General features: G+C 53.9%; 6 protein-coding genes across 6 annotated transcripts; 3 read left to right on the top strand and 3 right to left on the bottom strand.

Annotated features, from left to right (window-relative positions):
* The first annotated feature begins 203 nt into the window (after positions 1-203).
* B0T23DRAFT_147965 (mitochondrial outer membrane beta-barrel protein Tob55) lies at positions 204-2,449 on the top strand. The gene is made up of 4 exons (XM_062832478.1): positions 204-338; positions 419-532; positions 614-800; positions 908-2,449. Exons 1-4 carry the CDS (start codon positions 306-308, stop codon positions 2,137-2,139), a joined length of 1,566 nt encoding a protein of 521 aa, XP_062693157.1. The 5' UTR covers positions 204-305; the 3' UTR covers positions 2,140-2,449.
* On the bottom strand, positions 2,289-4,169 carry B0T23DRAFT_338400 (Aldo/keto reductase family-domain-containing protein). The gene is made up of 2 exons (XM_062835843.1): positions 2,509-4,169; positions 2,289-2,449 (listed from the first exon to the last, which is right to left on the bottom strand). The coding sequence occupies exon 1, from the start codon at positions 4,023-4,025 to the stop codon at positions 2,724-2,726; it is 1,302 nt and encodes a 433-aa protein (XP_062693158.1). The 5' UTR covers positions 4,026-4,169; the 3' UTR covers positions 2,289-2,449; positions 2,509-2,723.
* A 2,656-nt stretch (positions 4,170-6,825) lies between these two features.
* Positions 6,826-7,705, top strand: B0T23DRAFT_404725 (uncharacterized protein; the record flags this gene model as incomplete). Its single annotated transcript, XM_062838928.1, has 3 exons — positions 6,826-6,889; positions 6,948-7,221; positions 7,372-7,705. The coding sequence occupies 3 exons, from the start codon at positions 6,826-6,828 to the stop codon at positions 7,703-7,705; spliced, it is 672 nt and encodes a 223-aa protein (XP_062693159.1).
* Positions 7,706-7,910: 205 nt separating this feature from the next.
* Positions 7,911-10,247, bottom strand: B0T23DRAFT_380296 (major facilitator superfamily domain-containing protein). Its single transcript, XM_062837198.1, has 2 exons — positions 9,957-10,247; positions 7,911-9,872 (listed from the first exon to the last, which is right to left on the bottom strand). The coding sequence occupies exon 2, from the start codon at positions 9,834-9,836 to the stop codon at positions 8,055-8,057; it is 1,782 nt and encodes a 593-aa protein (XP_062693160.1). The 5' UTR covers positions 9,837-9,872; positions 9,957-10,247; the 3' UTR covers positions 7,911-8,054.
* Positions 10,248-11,483: 1,236 nt separating this feature from the next.
* B0T23DRAFT_442379 (general substrate transporter) lies at positions 11,484-13,532 on the top strand (the record flags this gene model as incomplete). The annotated part of the gene is made up of 5 exons (XM_062840819.1): positions 11,484-11,581; positions 11,724-12,047; positions 12,135-12,218; positions 12,267-12,825; positions 12,935-13,532. 5 exons carry the CDS (start codon positions 11,484-11,486, stop codon positions 13,430-13,432), a joined length of 1,563 nt encoding a protein of 520 aa, XP_062693161.1. The 3' UTR covers positions 13,433-13,532.
* Positions 13,533-13,632: 100 nt separating this feature from the next.
* Positions 13,633-15,317, bottom strand: B0T23DRAFT_396024 (putative rhamnogalacturonase; the record flags this gene model as incomplete). Its single annotated transcript, XM_062838226.1, has 2 exons — positions 13,633-13,662; positions 13,725-15,317. 2 exons carry the CDS (start codon positions 15,315-15,317, stop codon positions 13,633-13,635), a joined length of 1,623 nt encoding a protein of 540 aa, XP_062693162.1.
* Positions 15,318-15,396: the final 79 nt, after the last annotated feature.

Genomic DNA, 15,396 nt, shown 5'->3' on the forward strand with positions numbered 1-15,396 from the left:
CAATTGTGGTTCTCCCCCGGAAAGGATCTCCACGGCCGTCGGCTTTCCATCTCAATGTAGAGGTACAGTAGTGTACGTCAGCCACAGCCTGCCGTTCGAACTTCGGCAGTCCGCCAGCAGCACTAGCCACACCGTTACGTAGGTAGTGACGACGGTAAACTGATGGATCCCCCGATAGCACCCGAAGCCGAATTGACGTTGCAGTCAGTTCGGGACCAAAATATTGGCAAGAGTAGAGAACATCCCGACCTCAACAAGTCGCCAACCTGTGATCGGGATCCCGCCAACCCAGGCGAGAAGCTGCAATGGCCTCCTCTTCAAGTGCCCCCGGCAATCCGGTAAGAACCTGCCCCTCGTGGCCGTCTCAATTGCGCCAATTCGAGTGGCCAATTCCTGATCCAAATCTTGGAATCTTCAGGTCGAGGCTGCCACCGCGAAGATCGACAAGGCCGCTGCCATCGTCCACCAAAAGGCCGCTGCCGTCGTTACCGAGCCCAAGGAGCCTCAACCCTACCAGGTGCCGAACCCCATCGTATGGGATCCAATCCTGAGGTAGCCCTGAATACAAATGCCAGTCATCGTCCCGCTAACCTCTCTCTCTCCCGCAACCCAGATCGAGGACCACCTGCTTACCCCCGCTACCGTCAACTCCATCGAGATCCATGGCGCCAACAACACCCGCCGCGGCCTTCTCGACCACGTCTTCAAGCCCGTTGTCGAGGAAACCACTAGCCCCGCGACTACCCTAGGCGATGCCCTCGCTCGCATCAGCACGGCCACCCAGAAGCTTACCCGTTTCGGTGCGCGCCCACTCCTCCTCCATCTCCTCTTCCCACCCGAACAGCGACCGAATATCCTACATTCTCCACAAGTCAGCGCGCTCTAACATACGCTTTACGCCCAACAGGCATCTTTAAGGAGGATGGATTTGGTGTCTTTATCTCGGATGCCCGCCAGCAGCAACAAGAGCAGTTCCAGTCCCCCACCGACCGCACCGAGCTCGACGTCTCCATCCGCGTCAAGGAACAATCCCGCCTCGTCTTCAAGGCCGGTACTGATTTTGGCAACGCTGAGGGCTCCGCTTACACCAATGCCGTTCTGCGCAACATCTTTGGTGGTGCCGAGACCCTTTCCGTCAACGCTGCTGCCGGTACCCGTACTCGGTCCGCTTACAACGCCGTTTTCTCCACCCCGGTGAACGGCAACCCCGATATCCGTCTTGCGCTCGAGGCTCTGCGTTCATCCACCCACAAGCCCTGGGCCTCGCACGACGAGCACCTTACCGGTGGCAACCTCCGCCTCGCTTGGTCGACCGACAATGGCGATGACCATGCGCTCACTTACTCCGGTGTCTGGCGCCAGCTGACTGGTCTCTCCGCCTCCGCCTCGCCCACCGTCCGCGCCGATGCCGGTGACTCCCTCAAGAGCTCCATCACCCACACCTTTACCCGCGACCGCCGTGATAATCCCATGCTCCCCCAGGCTGGCTACCTTGTGCGCACCGCCTCTGAGCTTGCTGGTTGGGGTCCTCTGAAGGGTGACGTTTCCTTTGCCAAGTCCGAAGTCGAACTCTCTGCTGCCCAGACCCTCCCACTTCCCGGTGTCTCCGTCGGCGCCGGCTTCCGCGCTGGTCTCCTCTACCCTCTGCCCATGGGCTACTCCCTCTCCAGCGCCTCCGTTGCCCCTAGCCGCATCAACGATCGCTTCCAGCTCGGCGGCCCCACCGATGTCCGCGGTTTCAGCATGGGCGGCCTCGGCCCTCACGACGGCGCCGACTCTGTTGGCGGTGACGTCTTCGCTGCTGGATCCGTCAACATGCTTCTACCGCTTCCCAAGGCTGGTCCTGCCTCCCCCTTGAGGTTCCAACTCTTCGCCAACGGTGGCCGTTTGGTTGCGCTGCAGGGAAAGAAGACAGCTGAGGGTTCGGTGTCGCTGGATTCCGGCGCTGTTGCGAGTGGCATGAAGAGTGCGGTGGCGGAGTTGGCGAACGGCCTGCCCAGCATCGCGGCTGGCTTTGGTCTGGTGTATGCGCACCCCGTGGCGAGGTTTGAGTTGAACTTCAGCCTGCCGTTAGTGGTAAGGAGAGGCGAGGAAGCGAGAAAGGGACTGCAGGTCGGTGTTGGTATTAATTTCCTGTAAAAGGTTTCGATGCATGTGTAGGAAGTAAAGGATAATGGAAGGATCAGGCATCAAGAGGTTTGACGCGTTGTCTGCCTGTGTAGTATCTATGTATAAATGACAAGCCTTGCTGTAAGAATAAAATTGCGAGAGGACGCCGAATTCTTCCCATATTGCCCTTGAGTTCCCTGCCGGTAGTAGGACATTTTCCACTGTGCAGTCGGAAGCCCAATTCCGCAGATTTCACAGTTCGTTTGTTGCTTAAGCGCCTCACATGGCTAACTCCCATCTTGCGCATGTCAGATCTGCATCACTCAAGAGCTTCGGAGGCCTGCGATTAATGTCAACATTCCTTGTCCTTGGACGGGTGATAAAGATGGGTTTACGTACTGACTGTGCATATATCTCGCTGTCGCATGTGGACTTATAGATCTTGTATTCGCTTGCGTTCTACAGCATGCTACGGATTGCTCGAGTAACTACGCCTGAATCTAGTCTGAAAAAGTCCGAGTGCGGGAGAGAAACCAGCTTGTAGCTCATCTATTGATGACATGCCACTCACCTACCCTCTTTTTTTGCACCACATTTACATCCAGACACAACGGTTACTGCTTGTGCTTGATCCTCTCCTCATGCGCAGCTATTACGCCATCATTGGGAACCCTACCCTTATCTTCGGGCCGCCTGGTATTGACATAGCCATCTCCTGGGCTGGCCCAGGCAAAGTCAATCCATTTACCCAAGGCTGGCCACATCTCATCCTCCACCAACTTCAGGATCTTCTCCTGGCGCTCTGTTCCGTATACGCGACCGTCTGCCTTTCCATCAGCAGCCGCCACCTTTTTCAATCCTTCCAACACGTCATTCCACTCGGTGACTGTCTCCTCCAACTCGGGAATGGATGAGACACCGCACACCGTTGCGCCCACCTTCAACGGGGACCCAGGTTCAGCATCAACACCAACCTCCGCCTCCGCGCCCACCCTCGCCCACTCCTCCAGCGCCCAACGGATCGCCACACTCTCCAGCCTCTCGCCCTTAGCCGCCGCCAGCTCGCCCAGCTTCTTGCATGCAATCCTCAACTCTGGCGGCGACGGATGCCACTTGACCAACGGGCTCTCCTTCGATTCCGGGTTAGGCGGGATTCCCTTTTGCGTCAACAACCCCATGCCCAACATGGACGCATTGAGAATGACCTCCACCCCCGCCTTCTTGAACCTCTTCAACACACTGCTTTCCTCCTCCTCCTCCTCCTCCTCCTTTTGCTCCCTCTTCTTATCATCAGAAACGTACTCCTCAACACTCAACAGCCGATTCTGCACCGTAAAATGCCCATAACTCAAGACCGCATCCAACGGCTCTCCCGTTTCCTTGAGAATCATCTCCGCCAGCTCCGCCAGGACCTTGACGGGGAACCCACTTATCCCCACATGTCTAATCAACCCTTCCTCATCCCGCAACCGCCTCAACTCCTGGACCGCGCCCAACACTTCGGCAGGGGAAACGAACTCGACGTCATGCATGTACACCAAATCGAGATAGTCCGTGTGCAGCCTTTGCAAGCTCCGGTAAATGCTGTAGCGCACCCAAGAGGGGGAGTAGTCGAATTCGTCGCCGGCGATGCGGCCGGCTTTGGTGACGATGAAGACGTCCTCGCGCGGAAGCGGGTTCGTCTCAGAGGTGAATAGAGTGTGGAGGGCGTCGCCGAGGAGAATCTCAGAGGGGCCGTAGTAAGGCGAGGTGTCGAAACCACGCACGCCCAGGGAGAGGGCGCGCGCGACGATGGAGCGGTAGGGGAGCGAGTGAGGGTCGGGGACGTATTGCGTGTTGAAGGTGGCGGTGCCGAGGAGGAGCGGGGGGAGGGTTGATTTGAGGGGGGCCTTTGGGGCGGTTGTGGATGGCGCCATGGTGGTGATGTTTTTGATGAAGAGCCGTTTATGAGTAGGTTGTTGCTCTAGGGCGAACGGCTTCTTCTTCTTCTTCTTCTTCTTCGTATTTTCAGATTGAAAATGAAGTTGGCGAGCTGTCGGGCTGAAAGTGAAGTAAAGCTGAGAAGCTGTTATGAGTGGGTTGTCACTTGGTGAAGAGAGGGGGAGCTTCAGTCACTTTTATTGCGGGTCTCTCCGGAGCTGTCGGGTCGTGGCCGGTGGTACATACGGGAAGTGGGGTTTCTGTTCGTGAAACCTCCACAATCGGTGATGCGCGAGCGCCGCGAGGATCTCGTGGATCACCAAATAGCTTCATCGTTCTAGCCCCCATTTGGCCTGGTGTCCGACGGGTCTGGACCCAGCCGGGGAGGGAGGATCTTTCAACATGCTCCCTAGCATGATGTTGGAAGGATATTGGCGGACTAACATAAACTTTCACACTCGTGAAGTGCACACATACATGTTGGACTTTCAACTGATGTTATTGTTACGTTGAACCAAACAACTGGATCGAAATTTCTTGAATCAGGGATCAAAGAATGGTGCTCTCCTCCTTCGTGGTTTGTAATTGTCTCTCATTCTTTCTCTTAGCAGTGCTTACATCTTCTTCATAGTAATACAACTTCATTGCACAAGGTCATATCGGGGAATGGAACGGCATTGTTATGGTTGGGAACGTTTCAATTACTAATAAGCCACGGTAAGAATCCATTGCTACTATACGCGAGTGCCGGCATTCGTGAAAAGGGCTTCTTTTTTTTAGTGGAGTGGAGGGAGCAGAAAAGTGAAGTGGAATGAGTGGAAGGAGCGGCAGTGGTGGGTTCAACGTCCAAAATGTACACTATCAGCAGAAATGAACATGAACAAGTACTGTAGAACATGATTTAAACTCCAACAGAGTCACGAAGACAAATTGACAGAAGACCATCGATTGGGAAATTGATTCTTCATCCATCTTTTACCTTGACAGACGTCCAAGAAGCAGGTGTTCGTTGTGATGAGAACCTCCTCCAACCACTCAAGAAATGCCCCTGCCTGAATTGGGGAATCCTAGGCCCCCAGTTCCCTGAAGAATTGGCGCCAAGTGGAGTGGAAATGCGGAGGAGCGTCCGCTGTTGGAGATGCCCCGCCCTCGGGCACGAACCAGGCACACACAACCTGGCTTTTGGTTGTATGGTTTCAAAACGGCAACCGATTTCTCCCCTCTTCACCTTCGACCACTTTTGGTGCTTCTTCACGCCTTTCCACCCGAAACCTTCCTAACGCGATGATCTCATGTCAGCCACAAGCTCGGTCTTATCATGCTCTCACATCATTTCCAGAGAGACGCCCCCGTCTTAACGTAGTGTCTCTCGTCAACATCGTCTCCGATTTGGCTTCGCTTCACCACGACGAGAAATCTGGATGTTGAGATTGATGACAGGCCGAATTTGGGAATTTCAGTGCCGATTTTCTTTTATATTGGCAATAACATGCCCTTTTCTATCTCTCTTTTGTTCTCCTCTGGCCTTCCACTAACGCTGGATTCGGGCAACCCTTTTCGTTCAGTGCCCGGACTGCGACAGTTCCTGTCTATATCTGACGAGATGTCATTATTGGACACTCAACGATACCGACAGAACACTCGGGAAGACGACAAACTTTGCACCCATGTCGTGATCCAGAGAGGAATATTCTCACATATTCAAACCAACAACTGCTTGCCCTGTCCGTATTGGACTCTGTCGCTAACGAAAAGCCAGCAAAGAAAATGGATGCCACTGCATCTTTTGTCCTCCGGGGAGCTCGGCACTTTATTTCGAAGCAATGCCAAGATGTTATACGCAGTAACTCCTTGCATCCCGCCTTCATGTTTCCCTACTCGGGCTATATTAGAGGCTAGAGGTACTTCATATATCGGAACCTTCTTCAAGAACCGCATTCATTAGCCTAAACCGGGTGAAGATCCCCATACGGCTACATCACTTCCTCTCGTCCCGCGTCTCATGGCTCAGTTGCTTGAAAGTACTGCTCGACGCAAATCGAACGAAGTTGAGGTCTTTCGTCCCGTCTCTGTCTATTCACGGCATGATCAAAATTCATCTATATCCTGGAGATAATCACTTTATCCTTTCCATTCCACACCGAGTCATATCAGTTTCTTTAAGTAAAACCTAATTTTCTCACGCTGACGTGTTGAAATTTTCTCAAAATATTCATGTGAAAGTGATGTCGAGTATGGGTTGTGATAGCCCAAGTCTTCAAGAGGCAAGCTTCAAAGGAGTCAGGAAAAGGAATTCGTTCATTTCCTGAACCCGGTGAACAAGTGGCAGACTATACATGGCGACGAGCATGTTGATGTCAGTCACGCTGCAAACTTCTCAACCCTTGACCGAGAACCACATCTATCAATCTTACTGTGTCAGCCGTCTAAACTGAAGTATCCTCCGAGTCTGGATCAGCTCCTCCCTTCATATTCCGCATGGCCTCGACGGTCTGGGTGTCCGGTCACAAGTGCATGCTGAAGTAGCAGCTCCAAGCCGGGCTTGTTGTCTCGGTAGCATCCGGACATGGTTCATATGTCACATTTTTTATGCCTTTTATATCAACGGAAACGATCCTCCAGGCTTCCAAACACTTTTCTGCCTGGCGTTGTGGTCTTATCACTCGGCCGTTGATCTCTTAAGCGCACTACAAAACTTCCATGTGGCCTCGATTCCCACGTCTCTTCCACACCTTACTCGATGTCCTCTTCGCTTTTCCTAGGTGAACTGTACGTAAGAGGACCATCGACTCCAACATGCATCTTCCACGAGTAGCAACGAGTCTGGCTAGTCTCCTGGGAGCCAGCAAGCCAGTTCTCAGTAGGATTCCTCATCTCGAACCTTTTACTGAAGAAACATATGTAACCTTTGCCGAAAGCCCCCAGACAGTTCGAACCAGACTCCAGCGTCTACATAGATGCCGACACAGGCCTGACCTTCGCCTCTTACACCAGCGACCGCAGCATCATCTTCCGCGTCGCCATACCCGACATCATTCCCGCCGACCTCATTTACGACACCGTCCTCCAGATCGTCGCCCCCATCGACGTCGGCTGGGCCGGCTTTGCTTGGGGCGGCCACATGACTTACAACCCGCTCGGTATCGCCTGGGCGAACGACAAGGAAGTCGTCCTCTCTCCAAGAATTGCTTAGTACGTTAGTCTACGATCACCTCCCCATCCCATCCCATCCCATCCCATCCCATTTCACCAACAAACCAAGCCCCTTTCTGTATATCCTCTCCCCCATCATCATATATATCTGAAACCACCCACTAACACCACACTGCACACAAAAAACAGCGGCTACTACTCCCCGCCCGCCTACACCGACTCGCACTACACCGTCCTGAAAAAGGGCACGCACGTCAACGCGACGCATTTCCAGGTCACGGCCAAGTGCACCGGCTGCTCGTCCTGGGGAGATGAGTCCACGGGTATCAGCAACATTGACCCGGAGTACCAGACCACGCTGGCGTATGCGTACGGGAACACCAAGGTCGATATACCGGCGGACGTACAGTCTACGTTTGGCATTCATGATAGTTTGGGACACCCGATTTATGATTTGGCGGTGGCGAAGAATGCGGCCTTTGCGAAGAAGGTGGCTGCGCTGGTTGCGGGTGAGGAGACTTGAGGGAGTGATGATGGAGGTTTGTCAACCTGAGTCTTGAAAGGGGCTTTTTTTTTTTCGTCAAGAGGGTGGTGGGTGATGTGGGAAGGGTATATTATTATACAGGATGTGAAATCACTGTATTGGTGAGTTGAATGAGAGGACAAATCTGTACAGCTGGCGACTTATAAAGACTTAAACTTAAGCTATGTCGCTTATTGTTCTACTATCCTACACACGTTCCCGAGTCGTATACTGCTAGTTTTCGTTATATATCAGAATGAAAGCTGGACTCATCCATGAGTTAGAAGTGAACCAAATCCCAGCCATAAACCCCTATTCAATGCTTTCACACATCCAAAGTCACCGATATCTACCTCTTTTCATCATCCACGGGCTCCTCATACACTCTCCCTTGAAAGCATATACACCACACCGCCGCCGCAATCGCCACAACGGCCAGATAAAACCACCAAGCAGCACCTACTACTCCCTCTCGCACCCCTTTCGCATACACCACTCCTCCAACAACCGGCCCAACCACGCTCGCCAGGCTCGTCACCATATTTCCCACCACCTGTACCTTCTCCTGCACCCCCTCCTCCGACGATGCCGACCCAGCAAGCAGAATCTCAGCACTAGGCACCGCCATCGTCATTGCCAGCGTCTGTCCCCCTATTACCACCCCCAAAGCAATCCACTTCATGATCTCGGCGCACCCTTCTGTGGTATCCTGGTGACCCCAAGAGAACAAAGAAAGGTAAGGAGTTACCAAGTACACAAAAGGAAAGATGGCCAGCGAGAGCTCGAACAAGCCCACAGTGTTGAGCCGGTTCTGCCACCGGGGGTAGATGAACCCTCGAAAAAGGAGGCCGAGATACCCAAAGAGGGAGAGGTAGAGAGAGATCACCAGGGGTGGGAGGGAAAGTCCCCCAGTGAAGCGGAAGAGGGTGGGCACTAGGGAGTGGAAGGAGTTCGACAAGAGGGGACTGTAAGGTGAAGAAGGGGTGGAGATGTGGAGGGGGAGAATGAAAGTGAAGGCGGAGGTGTGGAGGGTTAGTAGGAAGGAGGAGATCAAGGGTGGGAGAGTACGGGCTGTGAGGGCGGAGAGAATGGAAGATATGGGTGTGGGCTTTTCAGTGCGGTGGAAGGAGAGAATTGTAGAAGTGTTGCTGAGAAGGATGTATGGTGTCTGTGGAAAATGCTCAGTGCCATCTTCGACCTGGTCTTGCTCAGGCATCGTCTCCCTCAACCATCCTGTAGTTACCGCCGTCACTACCCCAATCAACAGGGCGTTCACCACCGAGGGCAACGCAAATGGGTATTGAACCATCCACCTCACTCCCTCCTCACTCCCATTCCAGTTAAACGTCCCTTCTGCACCAAAAAACCCCGGAAATGCCTTCACCGGCTCGGCCAAAAGCCCACCCATCGCCAGCCCAGCCACCATTCCTAGGCTGCTCACCATTGACAATACTCGGTGTGCCTTGTCTCGGTACTTCGTCTTCCTGCTAGCAAATTTATCCGCCATACTCCTCAGCATGCCTTCATTCCCACTCGCCAGTCCCATCACCATTCTCCAAAACAACAAAGCCCAAAACGATCGACTAAGCCCAAACGCCAGGCTTGCAACTGCCGAGATGGCTAGACTCCATATGACGGGTAGTTCTCCCCCATGTCTCTTCCAGGGAAGAAATGAAGCAAGTAGTTGAGCCAACGGAAAACCAGCCACTAAGATGCCGGAGTAAGTCGACACCAGGGCCGTGGTGGGGATGGCAGTGTAGTAAGTTACTATGTCATCGTTTCCCGCGGCTAAGCTGGGAGTACTGGATGGGGAGACGGCGGAGTGGACGAGGCGAAAGAGGTAAGGGAGGAGAAAGAGGTTGGATAGAGAATCGGAGAAGCGGCAGAGGGAGAGGATGAGGAGCTGGCTTTTGTTGGGGAGGTCGGTCCAGGAGATGGATTCGGTTTCCTTGGGGGTTGGTAATAGAGGTAGAGCCGACTCGGGGTCGTGATGGTCGTTGACATCATGTTGGGAAGGGTGTGCTATGGGGTGGTTAGTGACTGGGGGCGCAAAAGGAAGAGAATATGTGAATGGGGTAGGTAGGTGATGTACTGTATGGTAGACCATGCCGGGATCTATCTCCATCTTCATGACTGAAGTCTATATTGGAGAGCAGGCATGATTGTTCTGACAATGAGCGTGAGTGTGGCATCTTGGAAACAGCAAATCGTACAGCCAGTCGTATAGCAACTTTGGGATGACAGAACTCACAGAGCTCATCAAAGGAGAGGGACGAGGCTCATGATGAGTTTTGTTAAACCTGTCCCGGCCATCCCTTCCCTTTCACATCTATTGTACCTGAGGATGGGGGAGGGAATAACACACAAAGAAGAAGAAGGGGTGTTGGAGCGTTTGTTCCTGACCTCCTGCCTCCTGCCGTATCCAACAATGTATCCTGCTTCAGTCCACTTTCCTTCATTGGTGACGCCATCCGCAAGCCATCAACCAACATGTGTACCTGCAGCAGTGTTTGACTCAGGTACTCGCCGTGCCCGGCTTGCCATCACGCCTGAGAACTAAAACATCCTGGACTTGGCATTGTGCCTTGGAATGCAATCTTCCGAGACCGCGAACTCGCAAAAACTTCCCGTCCCAGACATGCCCCACAAACCTTGTTGACGGATGCAGGTACCGAACCGACACCTGTCCGTCACAGCATCGTGAAATGCACGATACATATGGGGCGAGCCAGGTAAACCATTGGTTCCAGTGCCTTTTCCGGATTGTAAATGGCGTGAGCTTGCGAAGCTGCCAAGTGGATGCCTTGAGCAAATGGAAAGCATCAAGTATAAGCGCCTCCCCTCACTCCAATGTTGGTGATAGTTATCGAGGGGTCTGCATGAAAATTCTCTACTTTTCCCCGTTCAGTTTGGAAAAGTTCGTTGGCTGTGATGCATAGTGGGCTGATGCTAACTGGACGTTGTCATTGCCGCCGTCACGTATCAAGTTCACAAAGCGGGACAGAAAAACATCGCGAGTTCTCCTATGAAGAGGTGCAAACATCACTTTTCGATTCGGGAATGAAACCTGAAACCAGCCACTCATCAATCAACCAAGGCCTGGCTGGAACTCTTGCAAACACAAAAAATGCGGGGAGCTGTCCGGAACGGGATTCCGCACGTCGTTCAAATGCGAGTCCTATTACAATCCCCAAGTACCAACTGCTTGTCGATGAGATGTGTCAGTCAAAACCCCCCGCACCTTTCGTTCCGATGGATTTTTACAGACGTCGTCCCAATCGGTTCGAATCAGCATCTTCGTCAGCTCAACTACCTACCAATCCCGTCGCTGTGGCGGCACACACGGTGCGCGGGGATGAGTTGCATTCATTTGATTCAGGTGACGCAACTAGGGGCGCAAATCCGGGGGAAAAGCTCATGGCAGTGCGCAGTCTCGACAGTGTCACCAAGTGGTGCCCCCATTCCCCGTCCAGTGCTCATATTGAAACCCCACGAGTCTTATGGACAAGTCTCGTTGGTAAAAAAGCTACCCGGCCACTCTTGGAAATCAAGAAGGAAGTTGGCAGGCCTTTTCTTCTATCATCATTCAACAATCTCATCACGGAACTACCATTCCGATTGTTTCAGGTTTGAGTTGCCGCAGTTTGTTGGTTTCCTCAGAGATAGGAAAGGTACCAGTGCCGCCAACCATCGAATCGGGTCTTTGCCCTGCTCCCAGACCACTCGGCGGCACACAACAAAAGGAGTGCATTCGGAGGATAGGAATTCGTTGTCGATCATGAACGGGATCAAGGGCCTGGGCTTGGGCTTCTCCAAAGCCTCGTCGCGCTTGCATTTCTTTAGTCTGTTGCTTGCTCTTGGCTCATTTGTCTGGGGGTAAGACTTTTCGAGTTCCAGCTCTCGCCAATACACGCGAACATCGTGGTACCACATAGATCAAGTCCCTTTACGACGTGAAGTTCATCGATTTGGGGATCGGAGAACTGGCTCCGGAGTTACACTTACTGAGACTGCACAGATACAACGTTGGCGTTCTCGCCTCGGTCCTCGCCCATCCAGGCTTCCGCGAAACCATCCCTGGCTATGGTCCGTATAGGCGCGGCCTCATCACGGCCATCTACTACCTCGGCACATGGCTGAGTTACGTCTTCTTCTCCCGTCCCGCGACGGACCTGCTCGGCCGTCGCTATGCTGCCATGGTGGGCATGTCCGTGCTATGCGTAGGCCAGGCAATTCAGGCTGCTGCATCGGGATCGGTGGCGCTTGGTATGGTGATATTTGGACGGGTTGTTTCTGGCTTGGGCACCGGTATCGTCTCGACGAGTGTGCCGCTGTATCAAAGGTATGTGACAGGGATTGTCTTGTTTGAAATTCATCACAAGCGAGATGATCTTCATGTCATAGGGCTGACCCGTGGTTTATTGCATAGTGAAATTGCCCCGGCCCAACAGCGAGGCAGACTTGTTGTTTTGAACCATGTCGGGTTTGTAGCCGGACTTGCCTCTGGATTCTGGTAAGTAGTATCCATCACAACAACGTCGAGTCACTCTGACATTCCCAGGGTCGGCTACGCCATAACCTTCTGGAACGACTCACACGGCTACCTCAACGGATGGCGCCTGTCCGTCTCCCTCTCCTTCATCCCCGCCCTCTTCTTTTTCGTTGGTGTCCCCTTCCTGCACGAGTCTCCACGATGGCTCGTCGAGCACGGCCGCCCTGACGAAGCCCTCAAAGCCCTGCAGTTCTACCGCGAAGGATCCTTCACCCCTTCGCAAATCCAAAGCGAACTGACAGACATCAAGCGCAATGTCTCCGCCTATCAGGCCACTAGCCTAAAGAAATGGACCTCCCTTTTCACCAACCCCAGCTGGTTCTCGCGCCTGTGGCGAGCTGCACTGCTCCACTTCATGGCGCAGATGTGCGGCGCTACAGCCATGAAGTATTATCTGCCGGAACTGTTTAGGGTGTTGGGACTGAGCCCGCGCGTGTCGCTGCTGGCGGGCGGGATCGAGAGTACCCTGAAGATTGGGTGCACGGTGTTGGAGATGTTTGTTATTGATAAGGTGGGAAGGAGGGTGACACTGGCTGTTGGGGCGGGGATTATGGCTTTTGCGTTGTTGGTGAGTTGCACGTTTCCAATTGCCTGTTGGACCTAACTAGGACTTGGACTGGGACAAAGAAATGTGAAAGTAAAGTGTTGACTGCTGACTCCAAACCCCGGGCATCAAGATCAACGGCGCCCTCCCCCTCGCTTACCCCAACAACACCAACCGCGCCTCAGACTACACCTGCGTTGTCTTTATCTTCATCTACTCGCTTGGCTACAGCATGGGCTTCGGCCCGGCGGCTTGGGTCTACGGATCTGAGATCTTCCCCACTGCCGCTCGCGCGCGTGGGTTGAGCTTCGCTGCTTCTGGGGGCGCTGTCGGGTCAATTATTGTTTCCCAACTGTGGCCTATCGGGATTGCAGAACTTGGCTCAAAGATTTACTTTTTTTTTATGGCGGTGAATTTGGCGTGCGTACCGATTATCTTCTTGCTCTATCCTGAGACCAAGGGACGTCCGCTAGAGGATATGGAGGTGCTGTTTGGCGGGTATGAGGGTGGAACTCCGTCAACTACGTCTTTGCTTTTGGCTGATGACAGGGAAGATGGGAACGAGGAGGACGAGGAGAATGAGACACTGGGTAGGCCTTTGCTTAGTGATGGAAGTGGCATCGCAAGGTAGGTCTTGTTACTCCGCAATTTGTTACTTGATTATGATTTGAATAGGCTGCGGGACCCAGGAGTCGATATTGTATGTGTGAATGAATAAAGCCTTGTGTACATAGGAGGCTGCTTTTATGCCAAAAAAAGAGACTACAGTTGAAGGATGCAGAACCAACTTGTAGTAAGAAGACAAAAGGTTGCTGCCACTCCGCCACGACTCTAGTAAAAGAGCTCAACGGCATCGAAGATCTGAATTCATCATTAGCAAACGCCCAGTGCGCAATCAAGCAAGCCCGAAAGGAAATACTCACAAAGTTAGGACTCAAAAACGTGGCCCCACTGCTCCCCGATAGCGCACTAATGGTGATCGTATTCGTCCCACTAACCAGCTTACCCGCCGGCACCGCCACATCGTAGACCTCTCCATACCCCCTATACGCGCCTCTGGTGACACCACGGCTATCAATCTTGGCAGGAGCAGCGGGAGCGGGCGCCGACCACCCATTCACCACCACCTGCGGGCGCGCACCAGCAAAAGCCAGAGTAGTGGCGATCCTCAGCGTGGTCGCCTGGCTCGGCGCGCTGCCCAGGTTGAACTTGATTGTAACGGGGTTATTAACGCTCTTGAACACGGCCATGGGGAAGTCGTTCAGCGAAGAGCTACCGACGGTGTACGTCAATGGGCCCCAGCTCGACATGCGGCTGTCGGAGGGGTGCATGCGCAAAAACTTGTCGGCGTTGCGGAACCCCGTGGGCTGGCCGTCGTACTCGCCGATCTTGAACAGCGTCGTGTGGCTGGTGTTGAAGGTGCTGGCGATGCTGGCGACGGTGGTCTGACCCGCGGAGACGGTCACGGTCGAGGTGGCTACCTTGAACTCGGTCTGGTAGAGCACCATGGTGTAGGTGCCCGGCTTCATCTTGGGCGAGGTGAAATCTCCGTTGGGGGCCGTCCTGACCCAGTACTGCGCCGCAGCGTTGTACCAGTGCACGACGCCCTCGAAGCCGGAGGGGATACCGGAGGCGCGCCCGATGACGGTGCCGCGCTGCGAGTCGGGCACGTAGCCGGTCACGCCGAGCTCGCCGAACCAGGAGACGTCGACGGTCTTGAGCTTCGGGATGCCCGAGCGCGAAAAGGTCATCAGGTACGGACCGTGCAGACCCATGCGGCGGTCTTCGGTCTGGACGTGCCCGCTGTTCATGTAGTTGTACAGGTTGGTGCTGTCGCCGGCGTTGTTGGAGTCGATGTCGCGGAAGAAAGGGCCGCCCGAGGAGGATTCCTGCTGGGGCGTGATGATGCAGACGTGCGTGAGGTCCGAGCCGCCGTAGACGCAGTGTGAATCCTCGTCGATAAAGCGGGTGGAGGAGTAGAACTTGGAGCGGGTCTGGCCGTTGACGACGAATACATCGGAGCCCTCGACGGTGGAGGACGATCCTTTGGTGGTGGAAACCTCGCCATAGGGGTACTCGTACGGGAGTTTGTCGGACAACAGGCGGGCAATGAAGCGAAGCTCGCCGATCGCGGGCTCGGCCGTGATGTATGTGGCCATGTAGATGGTGCTGTCGGCCTCCTTGACGATCATGTACTGGGTCAGGGTCGAAGTGACGCAGGTCACTTTGATGAACTTGGACTTTGACCCATTGATCTGGCTGACAGAGACGGTGGCCTTGCCGAGGCCGGATCCGATGTGGGTGCCCTGCTTGCTATACTGGAGTTCGGTGCCTCGGTACTTGATCGAGTTGATGTCGCAGCTGGACTTGCTCACGGAGAAGATCAAAGGGTTCGCGGAGCCGGCATCAATGATGAAGTTGTTGCCGGAGGTGGTGTACCCAAAGGCAGCAAGTGCCCCCGAGATGAAGAGGGAAACAGCCAAAAAGGCCATATGAAAGAGAGTGAGGAACCCCATGTTGCTCTCCTGTTAACTGCAGTAACAGAGACGATAGAGCTGGCACGTTCAAGGTTGCCGTGAGTAAAAGGTAGCACAA

The sequence above is a fragment of the Neurospora hispaniola genome (genome assembly GCF_033458365.1).
Source record: "Neurospora hispaniola strain FGSC 10403 chromosome Unknown B0T23scaffold_4, whole genome shotgun sequence".
NCBI lineage: Eukaryota > Fungi > Ascomycota > Sordariomycetes > Sordariales > Sordariaceae > Neurospora > Neurospora hispaniola.